Raw genomic sequence first — 10,820 nt, 5'->3', positions numbered from 1 at the left:
ATGGGAATTGCAGTTTTAGTTTTAAATTTTTGTCATTGTTTTGCTGTAATGGGGTTGAGTAATTTGTTACTCTGTTCAGAATTCATAACTGAAGCGTTTGTTTTTCTAATGCAACAATTGGATTTAATGTGGAAACAGTTCAGTACAACAATATCAAATTTCAAGTATGGGATCTTGGTAAGCCTATTAATTTCGCTTGATCTGTAAACCAGCATTACTTTTTATGTTCTTTGCAATCATAACCTGTATACTAATTGGAATATGTGAACCTTTGCTGATTACTGATTGCTCAGTGTTAGAAAAATTTGAAGTTTATTATAGCTTTTGCTCTTTCATGTGAAGTTGCTGGAGACACATGTGTTCAGAGTAAGAGTGAGAATCACAGCAATGAGAAGGATCAGGACAATGATAATGGTAAAGACAATGATTAGATAATGAAAAGTTATTTTAAATTATGTATGATTTTTATTTGAACCATGTATTTTAAGATGTTTGAATTATGTATGAATTTTTATTTGAAGGCTTGAAATATGTATGAATTTTTATTTGAAGCATGTTTTTTAAGGTGCTTGAATTATATATAAATTTTTATTTGAAGTATGAATTTTTTTTTAATATATTTTAAAATTCCTTACGATTTTACGATTTTACAATCCGTTTTTACGATCCGAGTTTGTGTGCGGCTTTCCGTGCCGTGTTAAAATCGCGATTGTAACAACCTTACCTGTCACCCACTTTTTCTTTGTTCTAACTAACACAACTCATTTATAAAATCATCATAATTCAATCAAACAACTCCACACTTTTGCCTCTCATCTTGGCCGAATTGTCCATCCATGGAGGTGGGGTAAGTTTTCTTTTTAATTATGCCATCAATCCTTTTCCCACGTCTAGAAACATGATTATACAAAATCAAGTAAAAATCAACACAAAATCCACCTTTTTCTTAAGCAATGACTTCTTAGAGAAGCCATGCACGTATTTTTATATGGTCAATTTCTCTTCTATTGCCCCAAGTTTTCTATAGTTTCAACTTGATTCCCCCGTAAATTTTATTTTTTTTTCATTTTTCTAGATATTAACCCCTTTTTACTCGGGTATGCAGTATTTTCCCAAGCCCCTTGTTTATTTATTTGTTTATTTTTTTTTTTTAATTTTAATTTTAATCCCCAGCCCCCACGGTACCATTGCCAGGTTGAGTTGACATCCATTGCAGTCCACTCCAATTCAAAAGGTTTCCTTTATCTAAATAATAGTAGCAGTAGTAACTTCCAAAGTATGACAAGGCTACTTTCGTAAATCAATCTACGAAAGGAGGTGGCGTCCAGCACAGCTTCCGGTTTGGGTTGGCCAGCCCTTCATTTATTTGGCGAGTGACAAAAAAACACCAACAATTCAATCTACACCGTTTATTTCAGTTCAATCCACCACCACCTCCTCCTGGGTCCCACGGATTTAGCGGCGGAGATTTAAGTTCAGATCTCCGGCAATTTAGACAACATCCCACCTAATCCTCACCAATTTGGGTAAAAGTCAAAAAGAAAAAAACGCCAAGAAAATTACGACGGAATCCGTACTTATTACAAAACAAAAATACCCTGTGAAGATTCCAATGGCGACCCCGAAAACGTGTGAAGTCTCAGCTGAATAACAGTGGAGTGGACAAATTGTAATCTTTCTCCCTCCCTCTCTCTCTTATCTCTAAAATTTACCCATAAAACGCTTCACTTTCTCCCTCTAAAATCTTCTCCACAACCACAACCATGACCGCCGCTTCACCTCCTCCCTCTCCTGCTCCTGCTCCTGCTCCTGCCCCTCCTCCCATCTAGCCTCAACCTCCCACACCTACCCGGTCTCCCTTTCCAACCAACACGTAATATATACATACCTCTCTGTACTACCCAGCCGGTATCTATATCTAACCGAATTGAATGGCGTCAACGCCACCCCACTGTTCAATCACAGCAACGACTAAGCGTTATCAAAACCACCCCTATCCACACAACCAGTTAAAAGACCACCGTCAAACCCAGAACCAAAACCCCCACCAAAGATGGACTTCTAATCAAAGAGTCTCTCTTGCCAAACCCCCTCTTCCTCCCTCTTCTCGCAATGCACCAAAACCCGCCGCCGCCACCACCACCACCACCACCACTCAACACCCCCAAATCCACCCCACCTTCCCTTCCTTTCAACCCCCCAAATCCGAACTTGTCTCCGATTTCCCAGGTCGCCGCTCCACCCGCTTCGTTTCTAAGCTCCACTTCGGGCGCCCCAGAACGACCATGGGCACTCGCCACACCTCAGTCGCCCAAGAAGCTCTCCAGAACGTAATTGAGTATGGGAAAGATGAGAGGGCCCTTGAGAATGTGCTGCTTAATTTCGAGTCTCGTCTTTCTGGGTCGGATGATTATGTTTTCTTGCTTCGGGAGCTTGGTAATCGAGGAGACTGTAAAAAAGCCATTTGTTGCTTTGAATTTGCAGTGAAAAGGGAGAGGAAGAAGAATGAACAAGGTAAGTTGGCGAGTGCCATGATTAGTACACTTGGTAGGTTAGGTAAAGTAGAGATGGCTAAGACCGTTTTTGAGGCTGCTCTTACTGAAGGCTATGGCAATACTGTTTATGCTTTCTCTGCTATAATTAGTGCTTATGGTAGAAGCGGTTATTGTAATGAGGCTATCAAGATTTTTTATTCGATGAAAGATTACGGATTGAAGCCCAATTTGGTTACTTATAATGCTGTTATTGATGCGTGTGGGAAAGGGGGTGTGGAGTTTAAGCGAGTATTGGAGATTTTCGACGAGATGTTGAGAAATGGAATGCAGCCAGATCGAATTACGTTCAACTCGCTTCTTGCTGTGTGTAGTAAAGGAGGGTTGTGGGAGGCGGCTAGGAGCTTGTCTTGTGAGATGGTGAATAGAGGGATTGATCAAGATATTTTTACTTATAATACGCTTCTGGATGCTGTTTGTAAAGGTGGGCAACTTGACATGGCTTTTGAGATCATGTCTGAGATGCCCGCCAAAAATATATTGCCTAATGTCGTGACTTATAGTACCATGATTGATGGATATGCTAAGGCTGGTAGATTGGATGATGCGCGCAATCTGTTTAACGAAATGAAGTTTCTGGGTATAAGTTTGGATAGAGTTTCTTATAATACCTTGCTTTCTATTTATGCTAAGCTTGGTAGGTTTGAGGAAGCTATGGATGTTTGCAGGGAGATGGAAAATTCTGGGATTAGGAAAGATGTTGTGACTTATAATGCGCTTTTGGGTGGGTATGGGAAACAATACAAGTATGACGTGGTTAGAAAAGTGTTTGAAGAGATGAAAGCCAGGCATGTATCACCTAATCTATTAACTTACTCAACTTTGATTGATGTGTATTCAAAAGGTGGCTTGTATAGGGAAGCAATGGATGTTTTTAGGGAGTTTAAGAAGGCTGGGTTGAAGGCTGATGTTGTTCTTTATAGTGCATTGATAGATGCCTTGTGCAAGAATGGGTTGGTGGAGTCTGCTGTGTCTTTGCTTGATGAGATGACCAAGGAGGGAATTAGGCCTAATGTGGTCACTTACAATTCCATTATAGATGCATTTGGCCGGCCAGCAACCACAGAATCTGTGGTTGATGATGCTGGTCAGACCAGTGAGTTGCAAATTGAATCTCTATCTTCAAGTGCTGTTGAGAAAGCCACTAAACGTCTGGTGGCTGACAGGGAGGACAGCCGGATCATAAAGATATTTGGGCAGCTTGCTGCTGAAAAGGCAGGTCAAGCAAAGAACAGTGGCGGGCAGGAAATGATGTGCATTTTGGGAGTCTTTCACAAGATGCACGAGCTGGAAATCAAGCCAAATGTGGTCACATTCTCAGCCATTTTGAATGCTTGCAGGTAATTTTTGTTGTGCTGTTATTTCCTTTTTATTTGTTTAACAAAATCGAGGATGTTGTCCTTTAAGGGATTTTTTTAATTAATGTGAACACAGCATGTTTTGAACCTCTCTCTGTGGGATTGCCACACATGAATGAGGATACTTAAAAGATGTTGAAATTTATCATTAGACAAAGGATAATTGTATATGCTACTCATTCTACCATAACTGAAAAAGGTAGGGTGTTGCTGACGAGATAATTGAAAACTGCATAATCATACATGGATTGTGAAAAATCTCACAAGGCCCCTGGGATTGTGGAACATGTGTGCAATTTATTTTGCTCTTTGCTCATTCATGTCAATAGAAAGACTTAAGTCAAAGCATACAGCTATTACAGCTGTATGCTTGAATAGGAAATAGGAAAGCATACAGCTGTTACAGCTGTATGCTTGAATAGGAATATAAATGATTGAATAGGAAATAGGAAAGTCATAGCTGTTACAGCTGTATGCTGGAATAAGAATATAAATGATTGATAGGAAAGAGGAAACTTATTTAAATTCCTAGATTCCCTCTTTGTAATGGCCATGTACAACACAACTTTTCCTATATAATGAAAGCCTAGTCAAAAGGTGAAGGCAATTAAAACCATTCTGTTATGGTATCAGAGCTTGGTGTTTTCTCACAGAATTCTTAAGATTTTTTGTTCTTTCTTAGTCATAGCTTTATGGAGAAGTCAGATAATGTTTGTGTCAGATTTACTGGCAAAAATTATGCTGCCTGGACATTCCAGTTAGAGATTTTTCTCAAGGGAAAGGAGTTATGGGGCCATATAGATGGCAGTGACAAAGACATGGTTGCTGAAGGATCTGTGGTTGCTAAGGCAGCATGGGCTGCCAAAGATGCACAAATAATGTCCTGGATTCTCAGTTCTATGGAGCCACATCTGATCCTTTCTTTGCGTCCTTATAGATCTGCAAAGGCTATGTGGGACCATCTCACTCAAGTTTATAACCAAGACAACAATGCTAGGCGTTTTCAGCTTGAGTTGACTATTGCCAACTATTCCCAAGGAGATCTTTCTATTCAAGATTACTATTGTGGTTTTCTGGCTTTATGGAGTGATTATTCTGATCTTGTTACAGCCAAGGTTTCTGCAGAAGGTGTGCTGGCAGTGCAACAAGTCCATAAAATCAGCCAACGAGACCAATTTCTGATGAAATTGCGACCAGAATATGAACCCGTTCGTGCCTCTCTAGTCAATCGCGATCCTGTTCCATCCTTGGATGCTTGCTTTGGAGAACTATTGCGTGAAGAGCAACGTCTCCATACTCAAACCATTATGGAGCAAGCAAGAGTTGCCTCTGCCAGTGTCTCAGTTGCTTATGTTGCTTCTGCTTACAGCAAGGGGAAGAGTCGCGATATGAGCAAGACACAATGCTATAGTTGTAAGAAGTATGGACACATTGCTCCCCATTGTCCTCATAAAATTTGCAACTACTGCAAGCAGCTGGGCCACATCATTAAGGAGTGTCCTATTCGTCCTCCTCCACGCCCCAACAAAGCTTATCACGCTGCTGTTACTGCTGCTGGTTCCTCTTTTTCACAGACTCAGCCTCCAGCAAATTTACTCACCCGAGAGATGGTGCAAGAAATGATTGTGAGTGCTTTCTCCACACTTGGCCTTCAAGGTACTGGTTCTTCAGCCCTTACTTGGATCTTAGACTCAGGTGCTTCCAATCATATGAAAAACTCTTTGCATGGGTTAAGTAATATCCGCAAATATTGTGGATCCTCACATATTCAAACAGCCAATGGTAGTACTCTTCCCATCATCGCTGTTGGTGATGTACCTCCCTTTTTAAAGGATGTTTATGTCTCACCCAAGCTTGCTATAAACTTAGCTTCTGTAGGTCAACTTGTGGACAATAACTGTGATGTAAACTTCTCTAATCGTGGCTGTATTGTACAGGATCAGATGTCAGGACAGCTGATAGCGAAGGGGCCTAAGCACGGACGTTTATTTTCTCTCCAACTTCCTATTCCACGCACTTTGCTTCCTTCCTCTGTTTTAGCTTTCTTTTGTACTGCACCTAAAGTGTCCAATGAAGTTTGGCATAAACGTCTAGGTCATCCAAATCCTAGAATCCTCTCTCATTTGTTGAAATCTGGGTTAATAAGTAATAAAGAACATTCAGCTTCAACTGTGTTCCTTGATTGTGCTACTTGTAAACTTGGCAAAAGTAAAATTTTACCCTTTCCTTCTGCTGGCAGTAGAGCCACAAACCCTTTTGAGATAATTCATAGTGATGTCTGGGGGATTAGTCCTGTCATTTCTCATGCAAATTACAGATATTTTGTCACTTTTATTGATGACTACAGCCGCTATACATGGGTTTATTTCTTGCGGAACAAATCAGAAGTTTTCTCTATGTTCAAACTATTCTTGGCATTGGTTAACACTCAATTTTCTGCCACTGTTAAGACACTTAGATCAGATTCGGGAGGGGAATATATGTCTCATGCTTTCCAATCATTCTTGCAATCTAATGGTATCGTTTCTCAACGATCATGTTCCTATACTCCTCAACAAAATGGAGTAGCAGAACGCAAGAATCGCCATCTTTTGGATATGGTTCGTACCTTGCTCATTGAATCTTTTGTTCCTCCAAAGTTTTGGGTAGAAGCACTCATTACAGCAACTTATCTAATCAATAGACTTCCTTCACAAGTCTTAGGTCTAGAGTCTCCATATTTTCGGCTTCATCATTGCCATCCTATATACAACAATCTTCACACCTTTGGGTGTGTATGCTTCATGCATCTTCCTCCACCTCATAGAAATAAACTTTCTGCTCAATCAATTAGGTGTGCCTTTCTTGGATATAGTATTACTCAAAAGGGTTATCTATGTTTTGATCCACACACTAATCACGTTCATGTTTCCAGAAATGTTATTTTCTTTGAAAATCAATGTTTCTTTCCTTTGTCTTCATCCTCAGCCACTTCTCTTGCCTCTTTACCCTCTTTTGATGACTCTTCTCCTTTGCAAAGTGTTCCAGTTGACAGGTTCCAGCCACATTTGGTGTACAAAAGAAGACTTCCTGTGCTGCCCCCTTCAGCTTCTGTCTTGTCATCTGCTCCTCCTTTACAGCCTTCTGTGGCTTCTGAGGTACCTGTTTTGGCTCCTTTACGCCGCTCCTCTAGAATATCTGTACCACCTGCTAAGTATGGATTTACCTCATCTGTGGCACATCATTCTACTGCTGCTCTCTCTGTCACTTTATCCTCTATTTCTATCCCTACTGGTTATTCACAGGCAGCTACAGAACCATGCTGGCAGCAGGCTATGCAGGAAGAGTTAAATGCTCTAGAAGCTAATCAGACTTGGGATATTGTTGATTGTCCTTCTGGTGTGACTCCTCTTGGGTGTCGATGGGTCTATTCTATTAAAATCAAGGCTGATGGCAGCTTGGACAGATATAAAGCACGATTAGTGGCTCTTGGAAACCATCAAAAATATGGAGAACATTATGAGGAGACTTTTGCTCCAGTGGCTAAAATGGGTACTATTCGAACAATTTTGGCCATCGCAGCATCCCAACATTGGTGTTTGCACCAATTGGATGTGAAGAATGCCTTTCTTCATGGTGATCTCACTGAAGATATATATATGCGACCACCAGCTGGCTTATTTTCCACTCCTACCTCTGCTGTGTGTAAGTTACGCCGCTCCTTGTATGGTCTCAAACAGGCTCCTCGTGCTTGGTATGAGAGATTTACTTCTGTCCTTCTTCAATTTGATTTCCTTAAAAGTAAATATGATGCCTCTTTGTTTCTCCGTAAGACTGCAAATGGAGTTGTGTTTCTATTGGTGTATGTTGATGATATAGTCATAACCGGTACTGATTTCGCTCTGATTAATCAACTCAAGCAGCATCTGCAGAAATCCTTTCACATGAAGGATCTAGGTCCTCTCACATATTTTTCTTGGTCTAGAGATTCATGCTGGTTCCCATGGCATTTTTTTATCCCAACACAAGTATGCCATGGACTTGGTGGCAGCTGCTGGTCTCCAGCATTTGCCACCCCTTGATACTCCAATGGAAATTAATCTCAAGCTACGCAAAGATGAGGGTGATTTATTATCAGACCCAGCTGCATATCGTACACTCGTGGGCAGCTTACTATATCTTACACACACTAGACCTGATATTTCTTTTGCCGTACAGCAGGTTAGTCAGTTTATGGCTTCTCCAAGGCATCTCCATATGGCTGCTGTTCGCCGCATCATTCGTTATATTCATGGCACAATTCGACGTGGCCTTTGCTATCCTGCTGGTACTTCCCTTGATCTTATTGCTTATAGTGATGCTGATTATGCCGGGTGTTCCGACACTCGCCGTTCCATTACTGGTTGGTGTATGTTTCTTGGTCCTGCACTTATTTCCTGGAAGAGCAAGAAACAAGATCGTGTTTCCAAGTCTTCTACTGAGTCTGAATACCGGGCTATGTCCCAAGCTTGTTCCGAAATCATCTGGCTCCACGGGCTCCTTGCTGAGCTGGGTTTTCAGCAGCGCACTCCTACTCCTCTTTTTGCTGATAATACCAGTGCTATTCATCTTACCGCCAATCCTATCTTCCATGAGCGCACAAAGCATATTGAGGTGGATTGCCACTTCATTCGGGACGCATATGCGACAAAGACTATCTCATTTCCACATGTGTCCAGCAATCTTCAGGTGGCTGATGTTTTTACCAAGACTCTCACCCGCCACCGTCATCATTTTCTTGCTACCAAATTGCTGCTTATGGACCAGCCCGCATCAATTTGAGGGGGGATGTCAATAGAAAGACTTAAGTCAAAGCATACAGCTATTACAGCTGTATGCTTGAATAGGAAATAGGAAAGCATACAGCTGTTACAGCTGTATGCTTGAATAGGAATATAAATGATTGAATAGGAAATAGGAAAGTCATAGCTGTTACAGCTGTATGCTGGAATAAGAATATAAATGATTGATAGGAAAGAGGAAACTTATTTAAATTCCTAGATTCCCTCTTTGTAATGGCCATGTACAACACAACTTTTCCTATATAATGAAAGCCTAGTCAAAAGGTGAAGGCAATTAAAACCATTCTGTTAATTCATACCTCAGTAAGTGTTCATCTTCAGCAAAAATAGATCAAGCAGATGAGACTGTGCCAGTATTTGTTTCCAGTAAAGATTAGCAGAATTGCGAGTTTTCTGTTTTGCACTTTTGATAAAATTCCCTTGTCCTTCTTATGTGCTAGTGTGATGAATTAGTTCAGTTTTATTGTTTGATTTTAGGGTGAGAAAACATGTTTGTCCATGTTTGATCGTATACCTGCATATTCATCCATGCATGCATGTTTGCATGTATATATAAAGGAGATTCAGCTTCAAATAAAACTTGGTCTAAATTCATTTTTATATTCTCTTGATACAGTCGTTGTAATTCCTTTGAAGAGGCTTCAATGTTATTGGAGGAGCTCCGGTTATTTGATAACCAGGTTTATGGTGTGGCCCATGGACTTCTTATGGGTTATAGAGAAAATGTTTGGGAGCAAGCACAATCCCTCTTTGATGAAGTAAAATTGATGGACTCTTCGACAGCATCTGCCTTTTACAATGCCTTGACTGACATGTTATGGCACTTCGGTCAGGTCAGTTTGAGCCATAGCTATTACTGATTAAGAGTCTATATTTTGTGGTTACACATTTATTTAACTGGATTAGTTCTGAATGCACAACACCATTTCTTTTCTCAGAAAAGGGGTGCACAACTGGTTGTGCTTGAAGGGAAACGTCGCCAAGTGTGGGAGAATGTGTGGTCTGAGTCTTGCTTAGATTTGCATCTAATGTCTTCTGGGGCTGCTCGGGCAATGGTTCATGCATGGTTGCTGAATGTACGCGCCATTGTGTTTGAGGGTCATGAGGTGCCAAAATTATTGAGGTATGCCATTGTATGTAGTTGTATTTGTTAACCAATACCATCTCTTCTATTCAACCATTTCAAGAGAAAGTTCTGAACCCATAGTTGTTTCAGCATTTTGACTGGATGGGGCAAACACAGCAAAGTAGTTGGTGACAGTACGCTAAGGCGAGCTGTTGAGGCCCTTCTCATGGGCATGGGTGCACCCTTTAGGTCAGCCAAATGCAACTTAGGTCGACTTATATCAACAGGATCTGTTGTTGCTTCCTGGTTAAGAGAATCTGGAACGCTAAAAGTTCTTGTACTTCATGATGACAGAACGCATCAAGAAAATTTGAGGTTTGGTCAAATCTCTAATTTGCAAATGCTTCAATTGTAGCTAATTGGATCGTGTTGTGCGTTTTGTCTCCCCTCTGTAAGTTATTGAAATAGAGATACAGTTGCTTGTGTGTGCGTGTGTGTGTGTTGAATGGATGCGGTGCTAAACATTAGAAGTTTCTCAAGTCGCGTGGGAGAATGTGTTCATTTTTCCATTTTAAGTTCACAAAAGGAATGAGGCTTGAGGGTTATCATGTTTGATTTTTTGTGACGGCCATGGACTGTATAAAGAAAGCGAATTTTCTTTTCATCTACGGACAAGATTTTAAGGCATATATGATAAAATCTTGAGTTGATATAATTTTACGAGTTGATATATGTTTATAATGTTGAGTTAATATATGTTTATAATGTTAAATTGGTATAAAAACTTGAAAATCGTTAAAATCAGACCAAAATCATTTTCAGTCGGTAAAATCGTTTTGTTTGTGTTTACATTTTCAGTTGAAATATAAAATTCTCACCAAGCTCACCCTCTAGCCCTCTGCATCATAAGTCATTCCCTAGAATCTCTCTCTGTGTCATTCCAACAGCCACCTATATAAAACAACCCAAAATCAGATTGATACACAAGCTGTCATCTCTTCCATGATGACCCGATGATCTATAG

General features: G+C 40.4%; 1 protein-coding gene across 1 annotated transcript; it reads left to right on the top strand.

The window, feature by feature from the left end:
* The first annotated feature begins 1,647 nt into the window (after window positions 1–1,647).
* Window positions 1,648–10,460, top strand: LOC118046881 (pentatricopeptide repeat-containing protein GUN1, chloroplastic). Its single transcript, XM_035055965.2, has 4 exons — window positions 1,648–3,892; window positions 9,347–9,563; window positions 9,669–9,853; window positions 9,947–10,460. Exons 1-4 carry the CDS (start codon window positions 1,932–1,934, stop codon window positions 10,209–10,211), a joined length of 2,628 nt encoding a protein of 875 aa, XP_034911856.1. The 5' UTR covers window positions 1,648–1,931; the 3' UTR covers window positions 10,212–10,460.
* Window positions 10,461–10,820: the final 360 nt, after the last annotated feature.

Source organism: Populus alba, chromosome 2 (genome assembly GCF_005239225.2).
Source record: "Populus alba chromosome 2, ASM523922v2, whole genome shotgun sequence".
NCBI classification, from domain to species: domain Eukaryota; kingdom Viridiplantae; phylum Streptophyta; class Magnoliopsida; order Malpighiales; family Salicaceae; genus Populus; species Populus alba.
The sequence above is the reverse complement of the archived record's forward strand: the minus strand, read 5'-3'. Positions and strand labels throughout refer to the sequence as shown.

What these genes read in the sequence shown, in the direction of transcription:
- LOC118046881 (XM_035055965.2), top strand. Translation starts at nt 1,932, where the DNA reads ATGGCGTCAACGCCACCCCACTGTTCAATCACAGCAACGACTAAGCGT. An exon ending in TGTTATGGCACTTCGGTCAG is followed by an intron (nt 9,564 to 9,668) that starts GTCAGTTTGAGC and finishes TTCTTTTCTCAG; the next exon opens with AAAAGGGGTGCACAACTGGT. An exon ending in GAGGTGCCAAAATTATTGAG is followed by an intron (nt 9,854 to 9,946) that starts GTATGCCATTGT and finishes TAGTTGTTTCAG; the next exon opens with CATTTTGACTGGATGGGGCA.